This window comes from Pipra filicauda, unplaced genomic scaffold (assembly GCF_003945595.2).
Source record: "Pipra filicauda isolate LSUMZ 115617 unplaced genomic scaffold, ASM394559v2 scaffold93_size3172892_pilon, whole genome shotgun sequence".
Lineage (NCBI taxonomy): Eukaryota > Metazoa > Chordata > Aves > Passeriformes > Pipridae > Pipra > Pipra filicauda.
Genome location: NW_024105131.1, coordinates 681,544 through 708,745, shown reverse-complemented (window position 1 = coordinate 708,745; position 27,202 = coordinate 681,544). Strand labels below are relative to the sequence as shown.

The following is a 27,202-nucleotide window of genomic DNA, read 5'->3' as shown; positions in this document are numbered from 1 at the left end:
ACATTAAGTATCAGTCACATTCAAGTTAAAGAGTGGATGGACTTGTCATTTGATTAGGCTTCTAGGCTTATATCAGTGTTGGTAAAGACAAGAGGTTTTCTTGAATGTTGTTCTCTAGATCCCTACCAGAAATGTAGTGATAAGAGGACAGTTAAGAAATTCAGGAGAAAATAATTTCATTTCATGCCCTGATTGCTTCTGCTCAGTTAGGTTTCCCTATTTAAGATCTGCCTTCCTTATTTCTAATCTTCTGGGCTATATAGTGATTAATAATTTAATCATCCCTCATTACGTGCAACATTTGATATTTCTGGCTCCTCAAAATCTTTGTGTGTGGTTCTACTTTCATTTGTTTGCTACTCTATACAGTCTGGCAAATTTTGAATTCAGTGCAAAAATGCATGGTCAATTGGAGCATGTCAAAACCTTTATAATTAAAGATCCAGACATAATTGGAATTTGGAGATGCACTCTTCATGTTAACTAAAGCATTAAAGGTCAGTGTAGTCATTAAAAATAGAATTGACTAGGTTTCTTCCTAGGAAAGGAAAAACCTACAGAACATTCAATTTTGCGATCAGAATCCCTGCCTTTAATGGACAGGTAGACTCAATTTCTGTAGGTTTTGCAGAATATTCAGAGATCCTCTGATCTTTAATGATATTTTCAGAGCAGAGTGAAGTATTGAAGGGGCCTGGCAGCCCTCATTCACAGCCTGTATTTTCTTTTAAAGCAGTATTCCTCTAGTTTCCTTCCACTATAGGGATGAAGTTTTGAGGATGAAATAACAGGAAAAATCTGTTGGGGAAAAGGCATCCTTTTTAAATTAAATGACCTGAAGTGCCTACAGGTTGTATCTACTCATATTAATCAGCTTGACTCAGAGTGGGTTTTCTCCCTGTTGTTTTAAAGACTTAGAAATAGGCAGACCTCGTAGTCTTTGTGTGTGGGGATTGGTTAAAATATATAAAAATTACTTTCAATTGCTAAGTATTTCAGGAAGTAGTTATTGATTTTCATAATTTCAAAGGAAGGCAAGTTACAACACTTTTAAGATTAGTTAATTTGCTCATCTCAGCAACGCTGCAACTTCTTGTCTTACGGCTCTGTGTCTGCTTGCATTCTGCAAGCCTAATGCCCCTTACCTGTCTGCCACGCTGTCAGTCTCCTCATCTGCTGCTGGTTTGTGCCATCCCCTCTAACACCATCTGAATATACATCTTCCAAATATACACCTCACACCCCACACACAGTTTTTAAGACAACATGTTAATTAACCAATTAACCATCACTAAGAATATGTCTATTTGATATGCAGACGCCAATCTGAAGCTGCAGGATATAACATTTTTAAACAATCTAGGTGGTTTTAAAACAGATCCCCTCTATGAAACCAAATGGAAGCCTGTGTGGGTGGAGAGGTATCAGGAGAAAGAGTAGAGGGTGGTGGAGGTGCCTCCTATACATGCACTTTCAAAAGCATGACTTGCATATAATCAATGCATGCCAAAATAAGTTTCTTTTGATTTAACCATCAAAATGTTTTGTTTAAGTCCACTGTGTGCAGTGTGCTTTCCTGACTGCGTGCTTAATGTTCCCCTGCAGACATCTCCATAACAATAGAATCTATTCCCTGGGAAAGAAATGCTTTGATGGGCTCCACAGCCTAGAGACATTGTGAGTTGACCTCTTATTTGTTTCCTTTTTTTTAAAGTGTTTTCATTAATATTCTGAAAGAATAAAAATAGCCTAAAAGCCAAATGTGGGGTTTGGCTTGCCTAATCATTACAGGATCTAAGTGATAGTTCACAATGACTTTATGTAGCAAATCCTACTTTTGACTATAAAATTAGTTTGCCTTTTTAATAAGCATTGTCAATTGATAAGTTGTTTGAAAAACAGTTGAAAACGGTATTGAGCATTGAAAATGAAGTGACTATTCATGAAGTTATGTTTGTGTACTATTTATTTGTCTTGTTTAATCAGTAAAGCTAATAGCTAGATTGGGAAACTGTCGCAATGAAAAGCTTTAACATTAAGAAACTGTCTTGCCATAGAGGAGCATTAAAAAATTAGATCGTGGGGTTTTTTTAATACCTGGAAAAAGCAAAAGTTCCAGGTAGTCAAATTACACATGTGCTTTACAAGCAGAGGAAGACAAATGTGTCAGTTGTAGCCAAGTTTTTGTCTTTAAAGAACTCATAAATAATAGCACTAGTAAAGATTGAAATTTCTTTAAGTTTTCACTGTAGTTCTGTTCAGACCAATTCAGATTTTCTTGAGTTGTCTAGCAAAAAAATGTTCTACAGAAAATGCCGAAGAGGAATGCAGTGCTGGTGGTTAGTGCAAAGTATGCCGCTACAGTTAGTCAAATAACGATGTCTTCTAGAGTCACCCACAGACCCAAAAAATGCTATGGGGACAGTAAAACCTTGCATATCCTTCCTACAGCACCTGCCACAGTCAGCTGCGTCATTTTCAGAGATTTTAGATGTTCTACCAAACCAGGACAGAGGCTAAAAAGCCTGTTATGAGGAAGAAGTAGTTTCAGACATGAATAATGTTAGTCTGAAAGTTTCTGTTTGCTTTCTTATCCACAGAACTGCGTTCTGCCCACTTTCATGTTTCATTAAGATCAGGAAGCAAGATGTTTTGGGCTTGTTGGTTTTTTTATCACCAGTTTTGATTGCATCGATCCCTTGCTACTGAATTGCAGTTTTACAATTTGGACTTTTAGCTGGCTGCGAGTTGAGAGGAAGTCCCTTAGTGTAGCACTGGAAAGGGAGATGGGAAAGGAAGAAGGAAAATATAATTGTTTTGGTTTTTTAAGTGATATTCACATGGCACTTGGTCAAAAATGGGGGAAAATAGAACAATGGAATAAGTAATTGCAAACCCAGTCCCAGCCATCTGACACAAGAGAGATGAAAACACAGAGGACAGTCAGGAACCTGGGAGTAAGTGTAGGTGCAGCCACTTCACTGCAATAGGACAGTGTAGCACTTGCCTCAAGCACAGTAATTGCATACTTTGTAGACTGGTTTCCAGATAGTTTCAAAATAATCTAAAGATCTTGGTGTAAATGACGGACACCGGCTTTAAGATCATTTGTTTGCATTGACGCATAGGTCTGGAAATCACATGTAACTGGAGGGCAAAAGCAAACTGTACATGCCTGTAATCTCTTTTTGTCAATAAGCAGGAGAGATTTACAAGCAGGAAGGAAAGCCTTGTTGAATTCAGACAGCAGTTTCCTGCCTGCATTACTTCAGCCTGATGCTATTTCAATTTCAATCTATTGTAAACTGTGGCTTGTGCTTTGCCTGTTTAAAAAGGCTTTTGGTCCCATTTTTCAGACCGCTTTCATCACAAAGCATTGCCAGAGAACATCACAGTAAACTGGCATATCTCAATTTTAGTTTCGGGTATCTCCTAAATGCTAAAGGATATGTATGTCATGCTGAGAGCAGAAGCAGGATTATAATCCATTCAGCCTACCAGAATAAAATCTAATTTCTGCTGCAGTATGAGCAGTTCTTAAAGCAGAGGTCACTACCCTAACTAAACTATCATTTTTACAATTTTTGTGCTTAGAAATATTCTTTGTATGACTATTGTCAAGTCTTAGAATTAACAATACAGTTAGAAATATTTATAGTGACATGTATTAACCATGTAAAATGCAGCTCACCAAACAAAGTTGTTGAATATTCTGTTTGAAAGATTTTTTTTCCCCTGGTAATACTTTAAAGCAGTGAAAAGGATAGGCAATTTACAAAACAGCAATCCCGTAGCAGTATCCAAATTCACTTAACATTCTCTTTATTGCAGAATAGCTTAGATGTAACAAAAAATAGTTACATTTTTATGTGTGTTGATAAAAAATAGGAATGATAATGTGCCCTCAATAGAGTTTGTTGGAAATCATCCATACACTTTTGAGGATTTCCTCGCTTTTTGCTGTATGTATCTTTCAGTGCATGGAAGATGATAGTTTATTACAAGTGCCAACAATGCTGTGTTATCTGTTATGCAGTGCATAACCTAAATAATAAAATCAAATTTTTTTACACAGAGATTTAAATTACAACAGTCTGGACAACTTCCCCACTGCTATCAGGACACTAACAAACCTTAAAGAACTGTAAGTACAGAGCTCGTATTAGGAAGGAGGATGTTTTGTCTCGTGTGTGATTATATTTTTTAATGCTGGTGATTTTATCAGTAGTCCTTACAAACTGATACTCTAGGATAAACTAATAGATATGCCAACATACATAAAAAGTCATTTTCAACATTCAATTTAGGACACTCAAGTGCTGACAACTTTTAAACTGCATTGTGCAGTCGGTTTTCTCCAGGAACTTCATCCTTGGAATACTGTAAATAATAAACACAATTTATTCACTTTTAGTCCCAAACACAGTCTCAAACAATTAGATTTTGCAAACAATGCAGTATATCAGTCTTCTAGCCTAAGAAGAAGAAGGCATGATATCCTTATTAGTCCATCAGGTTTAAATGTCTTGACCAACTTCCTCCCTCTTCTCCATTAAATTAAAGAAATTTCTTTTCAATATATATAGTCCTTTGTAATGCTGCTTTTGGATGTACAGCCATAGTTTGCATTTAAAAGAAATCAACAATGAAAATAAATTAGTCAAATCTATTGTAAGAAACAGTTGTATTATTAAAAAATAACAATAATTAAATTATATTCACACATCATAAGCGCAATGTACACATCAATGCATATGTTCAGAATTCTTTCTGTTTGAATTATTTACCATGTTACTGGTACCATCAGCATAGATTTTTGACAAAACTAGCTAATCACATACTAGTTGGACATGGCTGTACCCCTGCTACATCAGAAAGTGGTCTAAAAAATACTTCTAAGTAGCTAACTGAGATTTTTCCAAAGCAGGGATCCCCAGACACTTTTGATTCCTGCTCAGCACCTTCAGTGTTGGCAGAATGCAGCTCTGGAAAAGGCAGCAGGGCTGAGTTCCTCAGCTCAACTGTTCTCAGCTGCTGTTTATGTCATAAAATAATTACTATGAAATCCAGTGACCTCAAAGGATTGCCTTTTTGATGATCCCTGGAGTCAGTAGCCAAAAATGGATAACTCAGGAAATGCACCTTATCCAGTCCAGCAAAGTGCCTGATGGCCTCCACAGGACTTCACCTCTAAGTATCAAACTTATTATTGCACCTAAGCTCCTATGTGCAAGAAATATTTGGAGTTTGAAATTGTAACCTGACATCCCAAATCCAGCACAGATCATGAAACCACGTGGTTCAGTGCTTTGGGACCTGGAAGCTGATCTTGTAAGGATGTCTCGCACACAGCTGTCCATGCCCTGCTGTTCTCACCCACATGGGAGCCCAGGCCCACAGAAGTTCAGCTCATTGCAGGGCCACCTTAGTAAGGGTGCTTCTGAGTGGGACCTCATGTCTCTCAGAATTTGTGCCTGGGCTGAAAACAGAAACTATCACCTTTTGGCTACAGCTACTAGCAGATATTTCTGTGGGAAGTAGTCATGTCATTTCCTTGGGTTTTCTGCCATGCAAGGAATTCCATTCAAAACCAGTCTGTTTAGTGGCTCTGGATTAAATGAGATGCTCATATTGCTTTGAGTCTGCATCTGCATGTTTTTATTGCATGCAGAGGAAGTAGGGATGTAAAGCCTTGCTCTGTGGCTCATCACCAGTAGCACAATGCCTAAACAAGTAAACCAGTAATGTGGAACCTGTGCAAGTAATGGCCAAGTGTGCTTGCATCAGTGAACAATTGGACATTTAGTAATGCATAAATTTAAGCTGGGAAGCCTTCTTCATACCCGACTCAACTAATGGGAGTTTCCCACACAAATCATCGTTGTTCTTTTGAAATCTTAGTTGTTCCTTTTGTTTTTCACAATGGGAAATTACTCATATGAATGAAATCCAGCAATTAATGATGAGACAAAGATTTGGCTTTCTGTCCAGCAGGCACAACTACATTTTGGTTGTGTACGCATTTAAAATGTTTCAAAAAAGAAGTGTCTTTGGGAGGATCAACATTACAATATTATGTATAAAATCATTTACTTGATAAACTTGTGCCATCCAGCAAAAGAAATAGTTGCAGTTCAACAAGCACAGGGGGAAATATATTGTTAGTTATTTAATTATTAGTATCTAACTATTAATGTTCTTAGTTCATATATGTGTGTATATTTACATTATATCTATACACCTATTTGCATATATTCTGAATTTTAAAAGGCCATTTTGCACTTTGTTCGTTTAGAAAAGTGCAGAATTACAGCAATTTTCCTTCCCCCTCCCCTCCCCTTCCCTCTGCTTTCCTCCCCTTCCTTCCCCTTCTCTCCCTTTCCCTTCCCTTGTGCTTTTTTCAGTTCTGTCTTATTCCAGAAAACAAGAATTATACTTTTACATACAGACACATTTCTTATTACAAATGAAAAACAATTAATACAGATTGAGTCTTCCCTTTTTTTTTCTTACCATATAAACCATTTTTCCTTTTGTAGGGGATTTCATAGCAATAATATCAAGTCAATACCTGAGCGTGCATTTGTGGGTAATCCATCACTTATTACTATGTAAGTGATAAGAATCTTTTCAATGACTCCTTGTATTAGAGAATGTGAAACTAAGTATTGTATTTGTGGCTAGTTGTCAAAGAGCTTTTCTTGTGAGTACACTACGTAGCACATCATCATACAGGCAAGCAAGCTCATATCTTTCCAAATTCATGGAAAGAATGGCAGTTTGCATGCCCTGTTTAAGGGAAGCAAGTAGTGGTCTCTGGCCTTTGACCTTTTATTTGAACTGTTTCTTCTAAGTCTCTCAGCACTACTGGTAATGCAGAAGCTGGTGAAAATTACTCTTGATGTATTCCAGTCTGAGTTCCCATTCTCTTACATGAAAGTGCACTTAATGGTCAAACTTAAAAATAAGAAACTGCGAAATAAATGTAAGAAAAATAACAACTCATCTTGAGTAATATTCTGTCTGCAAAAGCAGCATGACTACAAAAGGGCAAGGGAACCTCTTCTGAGTAGGTGAAGTTCTGACTTTTTCACGTCTCAGGTCATAACAAAGTTCTTCATATGTGGATTTCTGTCTTTGCAAACCTGGAAGGAAGAGAGAATATTTTGTTGACTGTCTTCTGGCTTTAAAACCAGGAAAACAGCTACTACTTGAATATTAAAAATGTGGAATGTGATTGATGAATATAGATTAGAGGGTGAGAAAAGTTCAAAGATTCACCTCTGCTACAACCAGAGCTGCACAGTACGTGATTCATCATGGAAAGTTTATTTGTTTTCTTATAGTATAAACACATATTTAAAATATTTTAAAATATTTTTCATTAAATGTCTTTTATCGTCTTTTTTCAGACATTTTTATGATAACCCTATCCAACTTGTTGGAAAATCTGCTTTTCAACACTTACCAGAACTCAGAACTCTGTATGTGTTTACTTTTTATTTTAATTGTCTTTATAAATTGGAATGTGAGAGTTGTCCCACACTTCCCTTACCGTAATTTTATTGAAATTATTTTTTGAAATTCTAGGGCTTTAAATGGTGCTTCACAGTTAACAGAGTTTCCTGATCTGACAGGGACTACAAGTCTGGAGAGTTTGTAAGTGTTAGAGAAGTATTTTTGCTTTGTTTTATTATCTTGGATACTGCCTTGTTGTAAAGAATATCCTAAAAAAAATTCCTGTTTTTCATACTTTAAAAAGTAATTTTTTTTTTCATAAATTCTTTCAATAGGACACTCACAGGAGCACAGATCACCTCTCTCCCCAGATCAGCTTGTGACCAGTTACCTAATCTCCAAGTGCTGTACGTTTCAGTAACATTATTAACATTCCATTAATACAAGAGATTAATAGACAAATGAAATTATTATGATTTCAAAATTACGCAATTACTGCTATTTCTGTGTATCACGTTACGTCTTAGGAATTCAGCTCAGGGAGCAGGCCCCCCAGTGTTACTCAGAAAGTTTACAACCGGCTTATCAGCCAGGATTTCCCATACATTGCTAAGAAAGACAATTACTTAGTATATTTTTAGGAAAAGGTAAAATGGTTCTTGATTTTGTTTAAAAACACACAGGCCTACCTTATTTTTATTCATTCTTTCTCTCCTACAGTAGTTTGAGATTTTTTTCTTACTAAGGCAGATATTTCAGTGAAGTGAATTAGCGTGGGTGAGGGGTGTAGTTTTGAGTCCTTGTTATGCTCCTGTTTTAGTGTCTTTCTCAACCAGACATAAGTAGCTGACTGAAATTTTAACAGACTATTCCTTGGCATAGTTGGGGTATATTTGACATACTAAATATCCAGTATTATTTTAACTTGCAGACTTCCTTGGAGTGTGCTTAATCACTAATGAAAGTAATCATTGTGCCCACTTCTTTGAGAATGAGCCAAGAACACTTTCCTCCATCTATTACATCACTAGGAATGTATTTGGTATTAATTCTTTGGCCAAAATTGAAATAGGACTAATTATAATGCATTATTTGAATACCAGAGTGGATGTCAAGATCATTTCCAGAAAAAAATTAAGTTAATGGACTCAATATAATCATTTCCAGAATGATAAAAGAAACAGGTCTGTTGCCAGAAGAAAGTCTGCACACAGACTTAAGTTGAAATATGTCCTGTATTACTCAAAAACAATAAATTATCTCAAAACAGAAGGCAACAAATACTACAGCAATTAATAACTTGTACAATTCATAGTAGAGTAGGACTGTCCATTGGAAATTCACACTTACTATTTTTGAGTATCACCCTATATTATTAGAGCTGATACTTAAAAGACTGGGGAACCAGTTTAGCATCAATTTCAAGTACTCAAGACTTGCTCTGACCCCATTCCTGTGAGATGGAAATGAGCCTGCGAAGTCCTCCCTTTGATTTGCACATTAGTTTTGCCTGTTCCATGAAATGTAATGGTGCCCTGAACACCACGAGTGACTTGGAGACCACGCCCTTGGAGGGGCTCCCTGTCTCAGATACACTCAAACATTACAAGCACACACACTGCTTTGAAAGGCAGGTGGTGCATCCTGTCTAGCCACCAATACTTCCAAGTGTGGATTAATGTAGAGCAGAGGCGTCCTGGGTGTCTGCACACCTGCAGTAAAGGTGTACCTGAGAACACAATCACAGCAGTCCTTGAAAGACTGCCCTCAGCATGGTTGCGGTGCACATCAGTGTGGGAAATGAAACCACTTGCCCTCTGCTGCTTCCAAGAACCTCATATATTAAGAAAGTGGGAAAAAAGACCTTAAAAATAAACAAGTAAAATATTTCTTGGAGCACTGACAGAAACTGAGAAGGGTCACAAGTCTGATTTGGAGCTTTTTTCTGTGTGTGAGGAGGGAGTGTCAGTATGTACAAAATTCAAGCTATTAACATATTTTTGAGAGGACCTAAGTCACAAATCTATGCATGACTAAATAGCCACTGTCTGCCAGACATAGAAAACATCTTTTACCTTGGCCTAAAAGCCTCTTGCTCATTGAATACCCTCCTGTAATGTCTGATTTGGACCACAGAGTACCTGTAAAAAATACAAAAACAGAGGCTATAATCTTACTTGCGGGAACAAAAAAAAAAAAAAACAAAACCCAAACATATTAATGTTTGCCTTTGTACATATTAAAATCAGAGTAGAATACCTTAAAGACACACACTGTCATTACTTGCACTACTTCCACAAATCAAATATAAAATAGTCTAAATGCCACTGTTGGAAAAATAACAGTGAAAATACAGTTTTGCCAAGGAAGTAAATAGGTGGAGATGAACCAGTTTTAAGGAATTTGAGAAGCAAGAAGAATTTCACAGAAGTGAAAAGTGATTACTCTTTCATGTGATAATACTGGATAACTGTGGAAAAGGATATTTTTCATAATTATAGGCTTAAGGTTTTTTTCCTCTATTCTTTTCACAAGCGTATTTCCCATTCAGCTTTCCCTGAGCAACACACACACACATCTACCTATCTATCTATCTATCTATCTGTCTGTGTAGGATGAGACTCTTGGGTGATGGGGACTGGTATTTGGTTCCTTTTTTTTTCCTCTAGTTTCTTCAAATCGCCTGGGCTTGGTTTTGATTAGTTATATTATACTATAAATCAGTCCAGATGTTTCAGTTATTCTGTAATTTGTTGAGTTTTGGCTCAAGTCTTTTTAAGGTGTTTTTTTTCCCCCATGTGGTGATTGATTTCAAAGTTAGTTCCAATTTTTTTTGACCATTTCCCTCAGTTATAAGTTACAGCAGTCTTAACGATCAGAGGCAATAGTGCTTAATTAAAAGCATAGAATGGAAAGCTGATTCTGATTCTTATCAGAAAAATACAGGATCTTCTCTAAAAAATACATGAGTATATATATTTAGTAGATTACTTTAAATGGTTTAAATATCAGAATTTAAACTTGATAAATATGAAGTCTGTGATATAAATCCAGTATTCCCTATGAGTAGATGACCAATATTGTTACTGTAAAATACTCAGCAGAAATCTATACTTCAGGCAGGAAATCTTCAGACAATGCAAGAAATTTGCAAATATAGGATATGGAGTTAATATATCTTGCCTTTCCCCCTCCTCTCTCAAACTAGAAATCAAAATCTGACAGATGAGAGATAAGTGAGTTTGTAGACTCTTATTCTTCTGTGGATAAAACCAAGTTATTTTAAATTGAGCATGAAAGTAGATCATGAAAGCTATTTTTCTTCTAACATTACTTTGATATTATTCTGTTCGTTTCTTGTAAAATACAGGGATCTGTCATATAACCTGCTGGAAGATTTACCCTGTTTTTCTGCATGTAAAAAACTCCAAAAAATGTAAGTGTCAAACTACCTTAAAAAGTTTAAAAAGGAGCATCTATGTGTGTTTGAGCATAATTAACTTAGTTATTGCTGGCTGATTTGACACACCCCAGATACACTATATTGATGTGGATCGTAAACACAATCTAAAACACCCCAAAGTGCCCTACAAGTGTTTTTGAAACTAAGGAGATTCTTACTGCTTTTTCAGTGACTTGCATCACAATGAAATTGGTGAAATCAAAGCAGACACATTTCGGCAGCTGGCTGCTCTTCGATCTCTGTGAGTACTCCCCCAACAGACATTCACACAGTTCTCAAAAACATGGGGAATATACTGTCTGCCCACTAGGTATCCTGAAAGATCCTTATTTCAGTTTTTCCACACTTTGATCTTTCACCCATTAGATCATAACTGTGAAAGGAGAACAAACATGATGAAGTTTAACATCTGCAGCAATTAATTAATTAATTAATTAATTAAAAAATTAATTAAAATACACACATCTGTATATTGTAGCTATATTATTATAGCTGTAAAACCTGTTACTTTTAAATGTTTCTTTTGGAGGTAGAGAGAGATACCAAGCCAAAGATGGTATCTGTTGACAGGTTCACATTATAATCAGCTCTAGGGAGCATGAAGTCCTTTTATAGAGTCCAGTCATTTGCAGGTTTCTAGTTTTCACACAGACATATGTGCTAGCAGAGTAATTTTGTCAAGAAATTACTCATGGTTATAAGTTTTTGCAGAATTGAATGCATACTTTTTTTAAGAGTTGCTTTTAGTCTTTTTGATTTTTCAGGGGCAGTGAAAATTGGAAGGCCTACTGACTATGGATTTGCTGTTCTTAGTCATATCATGAGAACATCTTAGAAGACTTAGTCCATATAAACCACCCTTCTTTTCTGCTGCCTTAGGAGGCTGTGAAGCAGACTGAAAAGCCTTAGACTGGAAGGCATTAAGATATTTTAAGAACACTGTCAGTTTAACAACTAACACCACAACTGACTAACAACTTAAAAATGAAAAAAACATTTTGCACTACGAGATATGCAGAAACTTACTGAAAATATTTGCCTGTAATTAATACCTTTTTTATATTTAAGCATCCTAATCAAGTGTTTGAAAACTTCCATATTCATTCAGTGGGTATGTCATTTTCTACTCACTTTTCTTGTAGGGATTTAGCTTGGAACAAAATTAAAATTATTCACCCCAATGCCTTCTCCTCTTTACCATCTCTGATCAAACTGTAAGTATTTGTATATCTTTTGCATTCAAATTTTTACATTTTTCTTGCAAGAGCATACAAAAATTTAATAGCTTGGTGCCCCAGCAGAAATGGAGGCTTTTTCTGTTCTGATCATCTAGTCTGTTGAATCAATATCTAAATGTCTGCTTTCTTGTACTTCACCAGTTCCCATAGATATTATGGCAAAGCTGCATACAACCATGTGTCATCAGCATGATTTAGGGTCCATGAAGATTATCAGTGCATCTACCTTTCTTCATTCAGTTTGTTAGCAGTTTAGTTATGTTTCAAGACTGAAGAATTGGATTAAAAATTCAATAAGAAACTTTTTTCAGTGTACACTTTTATTTCTTTGTTCCTCATTTGACAAAACAGTTTCTCTTCGTTAGTGAGTTCAGGCAGAGCAGTTAGTGATCAAAACATCAGCAACTAGTGTTCATCGACACTGTCTTCCCTCAGCTACTCAGACAAACCTCAGCTTGGAAATGTCATCTTCATCTGCTCCAGCCCAGACCTGTCCTACCCTGAAACTTACATCTTCCCCATAAACTTCACCTCCTCCTTATGGAGCTTTCAGGGCAGCCGTGCCCTCTGTCGTTCCACTGAATCTTCGAAACTGTGGGAAGCTGTTCTGGCACTGGCTCCTTTGAATTCAGACAGTCTAATGAACAGATTTCAAATTCATTTGCTAGTCTCAAAACTGGCACTGTGAACATTTGGAGTCAAAATTTGGCAACAGAGACCCAACTAACTGCTAGATATTACTGTTAGCTTTCTGCTGGATATATAGTTGTGTGCTCCTGAGCCGTGCTGTAACTTTGTTCTGCTGACTGGGGCCTCTGTTTAATGCAGGCATTTTTATTGAGTTAGAAAAGTTTAACCTGTTTTTCCAGTGTGACACTTCTACTGCTGAAGACAAAAATGAAAACCATAAGCTGATTTTTATTTGCTGTTATGCAGGGATGTGTCATCCAACCTTTTGTCCTCTTTTCCTGTGACGGGGCTACATGGTTTAACTCATTTAAAATTAACAGGAAATCATGCCCTACAAAGTTTGATAACATCTGAAAATTTTCCAGAACTCAAGTGAGTATATGATTAAAACTAATAAGCCACATTTGTGTTCATGTGCAATGGAAGGTGTGTCAGTGTGTATTGCATGTTACTTCGTATTGCCAGTCTTTGATCTGTGCCATTAAAACTAAAGCAAATATGATAAAAATGATAGACTTATTTTATTATGCTCACTTATAACTGAAGAAACTGTGAAGGGTTTTGAAATATTAACCTCAATACTTGCTTAGTACGAGCCACATCTGCTTCCTGTTGATATGTTTCAAAAGCTGTTAAAACAATATCTCTGGCAGCTTAGCGATATGTCCTTCTCCTACTGAACTGTGCTTACAGAACTTCCATTATATTTAATGAGAACTCAGAAAATACAAGGGAAGAATATACTCGTGAAAGTCCAGAAGATTTTACTGGTTTGAAAATGATTTTTCTGTAATCTTTTGATTAAGATTCAGATAATACTTTGCCATTATTACTAACACACTTTGATACTAATAATTTCTGCTGGGTCCTCTGTGATACAGGGAGGAAGTGTCCTCTAAAGATCATTTGCAGTTCTGCCAGCCACTAGATGATCGTGCCCTGTATGGGTATTGAACCTATGACCTTGGCTTTATTAGCACCATGCTCTAACCAACTGAATTAATTTCAGGGTCACAGCAAAGAGAGTTTTGTCTCTGAATTCAGGGTATTTGGAAGTGTCTAACTCTCCCTTCATTTTTATATTTTAATTAGAGGATGCCAAGTGCAACATACATTTTATCATGTTGTACTGTAAGAAGCTCAGTATCATAAAATATGAAACAGCTGAACAGTGTGCACATAGTTAAAGAATCACAGAGTGGTTGAGGTTGGAAGGGACCTTTAGAGGCCATCTTGTCCAACCACCTGGTAAGGCAGGGTCACCTGGAGCCACTTGCCCAGGACCATGTCCAGACAGCTTCTGAGTATCTCCAAAGATGGATGCTCCATCCTTATGTCTTCATTAGATTTGCCTTTTGCACTGGAAAAGTCCCAAGACTCTTAGCAGGCAAACAGCTGAAGATGTTACCACTAATGAAAAAGACTGGAGTGTTTGGAGTTATCAATAAGGGAATCATGAATAGAAGTGTGGAGCTGATTAAGCCTCTGTATACAGCACTGGAGGAATCCACCCTAGAACACTTCTATGATGACATGTTAATATGAACTGAGATAAGAGCTGCAAAAAATGTTTCCGAGGTTAGGAAGTAATGCCTTAAAAGTCTTAATAAACCCAAAAATTGTAGTTTGTCACAGAGGGATCGGGTACTGACTTCATCACAGTGCATGAAACCGCTTCATAACATTAACATTCAAAGTACTAGAGGCCTTACGTCTCTCTTACACTAGGGATCTTGAGATGGGTCTAACAGGTCAAGAGGCTAGTACCGTAAGATATCGTGAATGGTTGAGGCTGAGCTTATACCATGCTTTTTCTTCTCTCACAGACTTTACCCAGAAATTGAGGCAGGTGACAATTCTAAAATAATTGAAGTTTCTTCAAAAGAATGTGAACACAAGAAAATGCATTACTCCAACCTGCCAAGTATATAGTGATGTATATACCATAACCTAGAGCTATAAGAGGTGCTGCAGTAGTCCTAGAATAATCCATTATTCCACTGAATTAACTATTTTTTTAAATTCTTTTCTCAAAAATATACTTTATATGATTTTTCCATTGGTAAAATTGTGCACATTGCTCAAATGAAAGTACAGTGTATTTAGTCTGGATAAATTGTTAACAAGGATGTGTCCAACTAACTTTTAAGTCTTAAAAAAAGTATTCAAAGTATGAGTAATATATCTAGAGTTGATTAACATCTGTAAAAACAAATTATATCCAGTCAGGAGAGAATAGGGTAAACTCCTGACCTACAGTCTGCATGACTTTTACCATAATTCGAAAGAAAATCAAGACTTCACAGAGGATCACTGCACAGATAATGCATGAAGCACCAAACCTGAACAGAGATCTAAAACAAAATTATATTTTTTCCTTTGTAATTGTTGTAACTAGACAGTGGTTACAACATTAAAGACGAATTCCTGTATAAAAACTTCCTACTCATCTAAATTGATCAATACAGACACATGAAAGAGCTGAGCATCCTCTTCCCCATTTTCATCAATAGCACTAGTACACCCTACAGAGCTGAGCCCAGCCTATTATGACAAGCCTTGAGGAAGCAGTCAGGCTGCCAGCCACTCCTTCCTTCTTGATCTGATGCTTTGATTCAGCGCTGTAAAGAACTCAGTGCTTTGCTCCATTCATCGTAACTGTGCCTTCATGTTCACCATCAACCCCACACCTGTCTGAGGTAGAAAACAACCTTGTGTCCTCTGCTGCTTAATCTAAAAAGAGAAAAAAAAAGAGGCATTCCTTGCTAGAGGAAAAGAAATTATCAAGAATGCCGATATCATTAATAAGATAAGCAGTATATAAAAATAAATTCAGCCAGTGTTTCTAAAAGAGTTTAATTTGACAAAGTCCAAATCTAATTACCCACATGAAATAAGCACTAGCTTATCTGGACTGCTTCCAGTACTGTACACCTCTGAGAGTTCTGAGAGTTCCTTCCTTTTTTTTTTCTTTTTTTTTAATGTACCTTTTGCAAGAAAGAACTGATACCTATTTCCCTGCATTGCAAAGTATGTTTTGTCCTCTGTGTTCTGGGTTGCAGCCATTGTGTGCAATTATACTTTGCACGGAGATTCAGCAACATTTGCTAATTTGAGGATTATATGTATATCTTAGTAACACAGAGGGAGAAAAACAAACAAACAAACAAACTAAAACTGTTCAGTTTAAGAAAGTACGCTAGAAATACCTACAGAGAGAATAACAGTGGGAGTCTTGCTCTATAAAGATCATTTAAAAGCCGTGGATGTTTTTGGCTGCATCATCAAAGTAGTCGACCAGTACAATGTGAGAGGTCTGCATTTCCAGTGTATGACAGGCCAGCAGGCAAGTAGAAGCACAACAGCATCTGGAAATCTGTAATTATTAAGTACATAGAGCTGCTTGAATAACCAGAGAATACATTTCTGTTAGTCCCTTGAGCCTAAAATATCCACTAACTGTTCATTCCCGTAACTACATCAATGTCTTCCAAAAGGTCTGAAGGCACAAGTTGCAGACATCACTTCACAGAACTGTCAGTGTTTCTTTTGATAAATTTTTTTTTTGTTCCAAAAAAGGGCATTTCTTGTTAGGGGTTGGGATTGTTTTTATCCCAAATGATTAGCTATGGGTTAGTCTAGTAATCTGTGGGTATAATAATAGGTTATTTAAGAAGGGCTTCTGGGAAAAGTGTTCAAAAATGTTTAATCAAGATAATCTCCTTATTTTAAAAGATGGCATGTGGACAAGAATGAGTTAAAATGAAGTATTTAAATCTGCTGGCATGAGGTTGCTTCATAGTTAGATCTTGGTTGTCTTGAACTTTTATTGAGTACCCTAAAAATTTTGTCTTGGGTACAAGGGTACAGATTATTCTGGTTAATTCCCATCAGAAATGTAAGTATATTAGAATCTAAATGCCCCAAAATGAACTAATTTAAAAATCACTTTGGGGCTCAAGGTTCTGTTTGTTCTCCTTTGTACCTGCTTTTGGCTAGTGCACAAGTTTAAGTCCTTTTGGCACTGGGCCTGATTCAGCCTGATTTCTTTGCAGATTTCCTAGGGGTTAGAGGTTGGTTATTACACTCATTATGTTAATTTACACGATTAACCTCTTGAAAGTAATCTGATAGGAGGATCTAATTCTACTTTATTCCTTTTAAATCAAGTCAGAATAGCTTCTAATCACCTATTTATCTTTGAATTTTTTGGTTTATTGGGCTTTTAGAATTAAGGTGAGTTGCTAGGTTTTACTATGTGCTATTGGCAAACTGTGCAAATTAAATAGCTCTGCTTCCAAAGCATAAAATATATCTGCGGAATTGAAGAAGTAGTCTATAGAACTCAGATGTATGTAATTCTCCTGTGCTACCCCAGAATTTGCACATCCCCAAAGGAATTAAATTCACAGCATACTAGAAATGTGCAATTTTCTGACAAAAGAAACCCTCATAATCATTGGAACTCACTGACATATATTCAGTGATGTGTTAGGAATACTAATGATCTTAAGAGTTATAAATGAGCATCCAGTGTCCTGCAAGAGCTGTGCTCACTTCTAAGACAATTAATAAGGTAAAACCTTTCTCTCAGTGATATATTTTCATACACAGTACAAAATTCTGATTCACTCACCTTTTGGTTTGGAACACTGCTGTCTTGATCTGTGCACAAGACACAATCTCCTTTTTGCCATCTTACTGTGAAAAGGGTTGGATATGGAAAGAGGTGAATAAAGCTTGAATTCCAAAAGAACTCATTCTCCCAAAACTGGAGAAATTCCATTTTGGAAGTTTTTTGATTTTGCCTGTTAGGCTAGTAGATCAATTGAGATCTTTGCATCTGCTTTTTTTAAAAGAAACCATTAAGAAAGTAACTGTTGGAGAAACTGTTGAGTTACACAGTAAAATCATTAAAAATCATGAAATAGAAATATAACTCTAAGTAATATTCGCTCAGTGGCAAGGCATAGATCTCCCACTTTCATGTCTCCTATGAAAACACATGAAAAAACTTCATTGATGCTTTACTAAAATTAGCCTAGAAATCATCTGCATTTCTGAAGTGGAATTTGATATGCAAGTCATTATTTTGTGTTATCATGACTGATTTTTACTCAGATGTTTTTACTTTCAGTCATGGATATTTAAACAATTTCCTTTGTGCTGACAGTAAAGGAGCAGTACAATCCAATAATTCTAGTGTTAAAGCAGTATCATGGCATGCTTCCTTATTCTTCTGCAGGGTCATGGAAATGCCTTATGCTTATCAGTGCTGTGCCTTTGGAGCTTGTGAGAGCCACTACAAAATCTCCAGCCAATGGAACAAAGATGAGAATAGCAGCGTTGATGATTTTCACAGGAAGGATGCTGGGCTGTTACAAATTCAAGGTAACCATCATCTTAGGCTTTTAAATCTACCCACAGGCTGCAAGCAACCTGTGATGTTAAATCCAATACTCTTTATAGTCACAGAGGCTCGCCCTTTCTCTTGCCCAATAATGTGTTATTAAAGCATTCCTATGCTTAACAAACTCATTGTTTTAGGTCTGCCATTCAAAAATCTCACTCTCTCACCTTTTTGTCCAAACAGTAGCTATATTAATGTGGGAAATGAAATCTTCCCTTTATATTAGAGACAGGGAAGTGCAGCTAGTATGTAACTCCATACAGGAACAGGCCAGCAAAGATGTAGCTTCTTGCCAGCCTCAGAAGTAGCAACACATACTTCGCTTACCCACATGCTTCAGGGTGATTTACAGCTTAAGTGGCTACTTTGGCATGCTTTTTCCTAGAATCATAGAATATGCTGAGTTGGAAAGGACACGTTATGATCATTGAGTCCGACTCCTGGCCCTGCACAGGACACCCCAAGAATCACACTGTATGCCTGAGAGCATTGTCCAAATGCTTCTTGAACTCAGGCAGGCTTGGTGCTGTGACCAGTTCCCTGGGGAACGTGTTCCAGTGTCCAGCCACCTTTTTGGTGAAAAACCTTTCCCTGATATCTTACCTAAACCTCCCCTGAACTCAGCTTCATGTCATTTCCTCGAGTCCTGTCACTGGTCATGAGAGTGAAGAGATCAGTTCGTGCCCCCTCTACCTCCCCTCAGGAGTATATTGAAGACTACAGTGAGTTCTCTCCTCAGTCTCCTCTTCTCCAGGCTGAACAGACCAAGTGACCTCAGCCACTTCTTCCCCTCCAGACACTTCACCATCCTCATTGCCCTCCTTTGGACACTCTCTAGCAGCTTAATATCTTTCTTCTGTTGTGGCTCCCAAAACTGCACGCAGTATTCAAGGTGAGGCTGCACCAGTGCAGAGCAGAGCAGGGCAATCCCCTCCCTCGACCAGCTACTGATGCTTTGCCTGATGCCCCCCAGGACACAGTTGGCCCTCCTGGCTGCCAGGGCACTGCTGACTCATGTTCAACTTGCCATCAACCAGGACCCCCAGGTCCCTTTCTGCAGCACTCGTTCCAGCCTCTCGTTCCTCAGTCTGTACATACATTTAGGGTTGCCAGAGAGTGTAGTTGCTCTCCAAGACACAAGACTACTATACTTCTCTTCCCCTCTAGCACAAGGTCTGTTACTTGACAGGTTATCTGTTACGTAGGTGCACAGATTTGCTTTCTGTGCTGTCTCTGCCCCTGCAAACCAGTAAGTCTCAGAGTTTAGCAAGAATAGAGGCATTAGAGACAAGAATATGTGCTAGAGTGATGACATAGGAAGCACAGAAAACTTGATTGATTCTTAGTAGCCTGACACAATAGCAGAATTTGTATTTTAAACTCCTTCCTAGGCAGTCATCACACTGCAAAGTAGGTAAAAGAGAATGTGTCTTTTAGTGATTATTTTCAGAGAAGTAATGATGTCTACTTTTTAAATAATCCCAAGCGCAGTAATTCAAAACCAAGTAGGCATACGTCTGCTTCTGCTCACAGTTTGGCAGGCAAAGGGACAAGACCAGGCCTTAAATGCCATGGGAATTTTTGCAACTTTTACTAAAAGAAGTTTTCCTGAAAATTGCAGTAACAAATCTGGGTCTTTTCTCCCCTATAGATGAACGTGATTTTGAGGATTTTTTTCTTGACTTTGAAGAAGATTTGAAATCTCATCATTCAGTGCAATGCTCACCTTCTCCAGGTATGAAACTGTCAGGCAGATGGGAATCCAAGGACAGTGTTATCAGATATTCAGAATCTGATACTAGGACAACAACATGACATTGTGCAGTAATTTGATGAGTTTAATACAAATACATTGCACAATAATATAAAATTTTGCATTAAACTCCAGAAAACTATTCAGCTACTAAATTCATCTATGAGTGTAACAAAAGCTTTACCCAGTCATCAAACAGATACTTACTCTGGGCCCCTTTTCACCAGAATTGATCCCCATATCAAGGGAATGGGAAAGGAAAGACTCTTCCACTAAGAAACAGATGAGAAAGGCAACAGAATCTTTGCTCACTCAGCCTTTTGTAAAGCTAAAGTAATTCTTCTGAACTTCATTGACTTATTTTACATGTGAGCAACTTGAACAACATACAGTTTAGTTCAGTGTCTAGGAAATACCAAGCACTACTGCATCGATGTACACAACCCCTCAGGAAGGACACCCGGCACTGTCATTTTCTTTATAAAATAGTACATCCCTGGATTCAAAGTGTAACAGAAAGGAAGAAGAAATATACCAATGGAATAGCAAAGCTACCGGCCACCAATTCCACTGGAAGTTTTATTTAAGGAAAGGAAAGAAACATGCCTTTGAAAGGTCACTTCTAGCTGTAGCAGTCATGGTCATAAGTTTTGCTTGCTTGATTCAGCAAATGTTTTCCCTAGCCATTCTTTGATTATGAAACATGAACAGAAAAACAAAAGCAAGTGACAACTTGTACTTCAGCATTCATTTCAAGCCAAGATTCTTATTTGCAACAGCAAATAATAGTAAATTTTTTGAAGTTACATAAAGAGGAATAGAAAAGGTAGGAAGCCAAAGGATAGGGACATTTGACTGGCACATATTCTCTGATGGCCTAAATATAACTCCTGAGTTCATGAAAACATTGCTGTCTTCAAGGCAAGTTATCACCAGACCCAAAAGTTTAGCTTTGATCTTTCAAACAGTAACTTAAAAACTGACACAATAGATCCTTATGCTTGATGGCAACAGCCATAGTCATATGGAGCACATTTCAGCTGCGGCATTTTAAGTCTTCATGGAAAAGCACAGACCACTGTAAAGGACTTGCTTTGGTCACTTGTACTGAGATAAGTAATGTTTCTCAGACTGCAGAGCATTCAGCTTCAACTGCACAGCATATGCACCTCAGTTCTACGAGAATATACAGCAGGCTTCAGCCATAATGACCTGACTTTAGCTACAGGATATCCAAAAAGGCAGCACTTCCAAATGCAAAGAGAGCCTCAATTTTCTTGGATTGTGTAATGACATGTTGTAAGGTAGTCACACACTGGCAAATATCACAACATTTCTTGAAACCACGAAAGTTGACATTCACATTGCATTTGTACTGCTAGGCACAAAAAGAAACCCATAGACTATTCGTGTTGAAGGACAAAGATTCATGTGCACCAGTAATGCAACATGCAATGCACATTTAGCAGCATGTTATCAAGGTCTCAGATTACTCCAAAGGAAGAGCAAATTTCCAGCTCCCCTTTTGGAATTAAAATTCGCTGCTCGGCTGTGCTGATAATCTGCAAGAAGCATGAACTTCAATGTCTTAGAAAGCACAAATATTTTTAGTTTACGTGGGTTTTCCTTACCCTTTTTATTTTGTCATTTCAGGTCCCTTTAAACCCTGTGACCATCTGTTTGGTAGCTGGCTAATTAGAATTGGAGTGTGGACCATAGTGGGTTTGACCTTAATTTGCAATGCACTGGTGTCTGCTACCGTTTTCGGATCTCCATTGGATATGTCCTCCATAAAACTTTTGATTGGTTTAATAGCTGTTGTAAATGCCTTGATGGGTCTGGCCAGTGGAGTACTGGCTAGCGTGGATGCATCAACTTTTGGTAGCTTTGCTCAGTATGGAGCACAGTGGGAAAGTGGAATTGGTTGCCAAATAACTGGCCTTCTCTCCATTTTTGCTTCGGAGGCTTCCATTTTGCTCCTTACCCTAGCTGCACTCGAACGTGCATTCTCTTTAAAGCATGCTGCAAAGTTCGAAACAAAATCCTCCATTGCTAGTGCAAAAATTGGCATTTTCTTTTGCTTTATGTTGGCACTAATCATTGCAGTGATACCACTTCTCACCGGAACTGAGTATGGGATTTCTCCGCTTTGTTTACCACTACCGTTTGGAGAATCCACTGCTATGGGCTACATGGTAGCACTGGTATTACTGAACTCCCTTTGTTTTCTGGTAATGACTATTGCTTATACAAAGCTCTACTGTAGTTTAGAAAAGGGTGAACTAGACAACATTTGGGATTGCTCTATGGTCAAACATATAGCCTTGCTACTTTTTACTAATTGCATTCTTTATTGCCCTGTGGCCTTTTTATCTTTTTCCTCCTTACTAAACCTCACCTTTATCAGCCCAGAAGTGATTAAGTCAATACTCCTAGTGATTGTCCCACTGCCAGCATGTCTAAACCCACTGCTTTATATACTTTTCAATCCACACTTTAAGGAGGATTTTGGAAGTCTGCGAAAGCAAACTTTGTTATGGCGGAGATCAAAACACACTAGTCTGATCTCCGTGAATTCAGAAGACATAGAAAAACAATCTTGTGACTCAACCCAAGCATTGGTGACCTTCACAAGTGCCAGCATATCGTATGATATGCCCACCAGCAATTCATTAATGCCATCATCCTATCAAATGACAGAAGGCTGCAATCTTTCGTCAGTCGCATTCGTTCCCTGTCGCTAGTTTCAGTGGCGGTACAGAAAATATTTCTGTTTACAAAATTTTTAATCCTGAAAGTAAGTGTGGATGTGTGCATACAGTCTTAGAGAGTGCTTCTGAATTACAGTTACACACATCAGAAAACAGTGACAACACTTGTGGCAGGCTGAAAATCCAATACTTGAGCCGTCTCGGCCTGCTTCCGAAATACTGAGATGAAGAAAGAAACTGAAAGGTGCTGAAGTTTGTGCAGTTGTATCAGCTGCTCTCTTTTAAAGTAGCACTAGTCAGAAAGGGGCGTCAATTGGTCAAGAGCAAAAACAGCATGTTAAATTTATAACCTTCTTTTTTCAAAGCATCACCTGATATTCTCAGGGGTTGTGTTACTTTTTTTTCCTGTTTATTGCAATGTTTATAAGCATCTGTTTATGGCCTTCATTCAGCAACATACCTAAATGGAAGAGCAGTCTGTTCAAGTCCTAAAGGTTTCTGCAGAATACCCTTTGGTGAAGTTCCGTGTTTGATAAAGCTGATTAAATGGTTTAACTGGCATCGGGTTTGGATTTTGGAAGTCATCCAATTTGACAAAGCATTTTTAATTGTCAGCTAAAGGTACAAAAGGTAACACAATGTGAAAGAAGTTAATGAAAATCCTATTAAGCATTTAAAATGTGATTTTAAATGGCAAGGCATTGTCACATGGATATTTTTCTAATGAGGTTCTGCACAGTTTCATCCTGAATTGCTACCATGCTGGTAGAATTACTCCCAGAATTACTGATGATAACATTGGCAGATGACTCATACAATTTGAGGGTGGAAAATACTACATATAAAGTCATCAATATAAAAAAAATTGGCATGCTGAGAGCTATTAAAGGACACCAAAGGCACTCACATAGTGAGTTCATTTAAGGTTATTTTTCCAGGAACAAAAACTATAGACCTGCTCATGGCATGATCTCTGTCCTGTGAAACAGTGATTCTAGAAAGCTGCTAGTTCATGGTCATTGGTTAGTTGAAGATTTAGAGGCCACTGTGACCTTTTGACTAAGGACACCCAATATCCTGAGCTAAGGCGATATCAAGTAGGAGTGAAGAGGTTGTGTGATCTGTGTTCTTAGTGCTGATGCAAGCACTCCTGGGATATTTCAGTTATTTCATTCACGTGCTGTAAAGAACATTGTGAAATTGAAAAGGATATGAATATCATAAACTTAAAGCAACTTAAGAAATAAGTGATTTGAGCACAGTTTATAAGTAGCTGCTTCTGGGAAACAAGTTTGAAGGCAGAGGACTACTCATTTGAGAGGAGGAAAATCTGATAAGATAAAATGGAAATTGACATTAGGAGTATGAAGTATAGAAATAAAGGTGCAAATTGTTGACAGAGATGGTCATTAGCTAGTGAAACTGTCTATCACCAAAAGTCTCTAATTCAAATTGGATGTATTGCCAAAAAAGATAATTGGAACAGCTGTTGAAATTCAGGGACTTCTGATGGTTTTAGTTTAGGAAAAGGCTAGATTAGAGTAACAGTTCTTCTCTGGCTTTAAATCTGTTATTACTTTGCTGAACCAGGGCATGTATGTTTACACATCAGAAGCATCCCAGTTAAAGAGACGTCAGGTCCTTGCCAAGTCTACTGTTGAAATATCTCAGACAACAGACACCTAGAATATAGTTCTTTGACCTTGGCCAAGCCATCGGGGGATATTCCAGTATTCTTTTTTGGGAGCTGGCACCTTTTGCTTAAATGAGCTGATCATTTAAGACAGGAAAATGCACAGGAAAATTTTTTGTTAAAAATAGCTCCCTGAGGAGTAACATTTAATAGCCCAGTACTCACTGCTCAGTTAATGGCCACTCAACCTCCAGGTGAATGGGACTAATTTTTTAACATTACCAAGGTTAGGCTAGGCCCAGTAATTAAGGTAATCAGTTACAGATGATCTCTGTTGTTCATCTGTTTCTGTATATAAAACTTCCTGGGACTCAAAGGATGGATTTTCACAATGAAGAATTTGTTGCCAGCAATGGATATGCCTTGATTTTCATGTCCATTCACACTGGCATGTTTTCAGTTCTGCAGTTACAGATGGCATCAGTTGACTTTGGCTGACGTGTTCATCCTTCAGGAAAAAAAATGAATCAATTTCAAAATTATATACGATAAAGTCAGCTGAGTACTTATCTTAATCCTTTATCTTTTGTGGCTTTCGAAGCAGTGCAGCACACAGCTGCAGAACGATGCCTGAAACCCCTTTGGATTAAACAGAGAATCAGTCAACCATTGCACAATACGTATTACTATGTTTACTTAGCTTTAATTTAACTGGGGTCCATCTGTGCTGCACTGCTTAATGTCACTGAAGTTCCTTTCAGCTTGCTGTATTTAAGAAGTTTGTAAAGAGATTTGAGAAGCAAAATAATGTTATAATTCTAAAGACTAGATAAAGAAAGCTTCTTTTATCAGAACTTTTTTAGCTTGCAGAAAGTCATAAAGGCTTTGTGTCTTATTTTTATAAGCATGTTTGAAATATTTTGATCAGATGTTTTAAACTTGAAATTGTTAAAATTCATTTAATAGAGTTTTAAAGTAAAATGTGTAAATATAGAACTGTATTTATTATTACAGTGAAATGCAACAACAGTAAAGGACATGAGATTAAGCCCTGTACAGTTTCATATTGATATTTGCTATATTTTCTGCTCATATATATTACTAAATTCATTATCTGTAAATAATATAATGTAAATGTGTAGTGATTGTAAATAGGTGACATGCTTTCTTTTCTATCAGTGTTTCAAACATATGTAAGTTGTAATAAAATGTGACTACACAGTAAAGAGCATTTAATCGTGACCTAACACCTCACAAAATGTCGTGCATGCTCAATTAATCCTTCCCGCGTTATCGTAATATTTACACTAAACATCCCTAGATGTCTGAAATTCTTGACAAAGTAGAAATTATGGGTTGTGTGCTCTCATTAGTTGTCCATAGAGCAAAAAAGACAGCAACAGTGTTTTGTCTCAACACAGACTGAATCTTTTACCAAAACTTCACTCACAGACCCTTATGAACAGTTCCTGCTCTCTTTGCTTGCTTTTGTATCTCAGTGATGACCTCTCACAACTGCCACAGCTAAGACTGGTACTTCCAACTGTGGGACAAGGGTATGCACGAGGTCAGGCAATGAATGAGCACAAGTACCCCCAAGCTTCAGACCACATGGACCACATGAGAGGTGAAGTTGAGCTGCACTGGGCTGCTGCTTCTGATGAGACAGCAAATTCTCCCACACGCTTCCTTATTTTCTCTCCACCCCGTTATGTGGCAGGTCAAGTGGGTCAGGGGATTACCAAACAGCTAGCAAAGTTCATCTGATACTGGACAAAGAGGCAGTAGCACTATGAGGTATGAAGTGGATGGAGGTGCTAAGGGCAAATGAAAAGTGGGACCAGAAACATGGGACCCAGATTGCTCAGGCTGCACTAGAACTTCCAGCTCAGTTGAATTAAAGGCAGGCAGTAGCTAAACAGTCATATCATTATCTATGCATCGAGGACAGATGAGATAATGGATGCATTCCTGTTAGGAGAGACTGCAGCATGGGACAGTTATATGTGCTTGGTTTTTCAGAGATGGTGATTGTAGGTCATTTCTATGAAGTACTTGAAAGAAAGAGATAAAATACCAATGAAGTAAAACCTCTGAGAAAGCAATTTTATAGTCAGGAATTCATTCCATATGGCAAATAGCAAATTACAAAGATTAAAAAAAGAAAGTAAAATTATCCTAGATGTAAATGGATTCTGGCAAGGAATGTGCAGGTTCTCAGGATAGATAAGGAGGCTAGGTTGAGGAAGGTCATTTCAGCCAGAAGGACCAGTGGAGAAGAAGTAATTTTGGTGGGTGAGTTTCAGAATAGTCTTATTGAGGTGGGACAGGACCAGCAGTGAACAGGAATAGGAAAGTCATTAATTATCTTTAGGAGATAAAAACAGAAGCATGACAAAGATTTCATAGGGGAGTGCATAACTCAGGGAGGAGAGGGGGCTTCAAGAGACAGCGTGGGTGGAGTTTTATGGGGATATTAAGAAGTTTTGTGAAGGATGAAGAGCTCAGAATGTATATAAAAAGATGGAATCAATAGAAAACAGGCAGAAAAGGTGATTTCACATGCACCTAATTTACACCACATGGTGTAAGTAATATTAGAGCCAGGGGCCATAAGGAAGAAGAATGAAAATGTGTTACTTTAGGAGGAAAATACCACAACTTGAATAAGAAGAAGGGAAGTTAAAGCCTTAGTGCAGAAGGCAAAAAGAGGCAGCAAGCAACACCTTGATATGTGGAGAAAAGACTTACATACCAAATAGGGAGCAGCAGTGCCTGAAGTCACAATTTCAGTGTTCTGGCCAGTGTCCTATCGCACTTGTGTACAGGTGACTTCTCCCTTAAAG

General features: G+C 37.6%; 1 protein-coding gene across 8 annotated transcripts in view; it reads left to right on the top strand.

The window, feature by feature from the left end:
- LGR5 (leucine rich repeat containing G protein-coupled receptor 5) overlaps positions 1-25,615 on the top strand; it is an 88,970-nt gene extending 63,355 nt beyond the window's left edge. For 5 of the 8 annotated variants that reach the window (XM_027721961.2, XM_039391332.1, XM_039391329.1 and 2 more), the window contains 13 exons: positions 1,606-1,677; positions 4,076-4,144; positions 6,540-6,611; positions 7,413-7,484; positions 7,591-7,659; positions 7,794-7,865; positions 10,829-10,894; positions 11,091-11,162; positions 12,064-12,135; positions 13,096-13,221; positions 18,095-18,240; positions 19,911-19,994; positions 21,666-25,615. In XM_027721961.2, coding sequence (XP_027577762.1) covers positions 1,606-1,677; positions 4,076-4,144; positions 6,540-6,611; positions 7,413-7,484; positions 7,591-7,659; positions 7,794-7,865; positions 10,829-10,894; positions 11,091-11,162; positions 12,064-12,135; positions 13,096-13,221; positions 18,095-18,240; positions 19,911-19,994; positions 21,666-22,756 — 2,083 coding nt within the window. In that variant the 3' untranslated portion in view covers positions 22,757-25,615. The remainder of the gene's footprint in view (positions 1-1,605; positions 1,678-4,075; positions 4,145-6,539; positions 6,612-7,412; positions 7,485-7,590; positions 7,660-7,793; positions 7,866-10,828; positions 10,895-11,090; positions 11,163-12,063; positions 12,136-13,095; positions 13,222-18,094; positions 18,241-19,910; positions 19,995-21,665) is intronic. The other 3 variants (XM_039391327.1, XM_039391328.1, XM_039391334.1) reach the window with 3 other exon arrangements.
- The last annotated feature ends 1,587 nt before the right edge of the window (positions 25,616-27,202 follow it).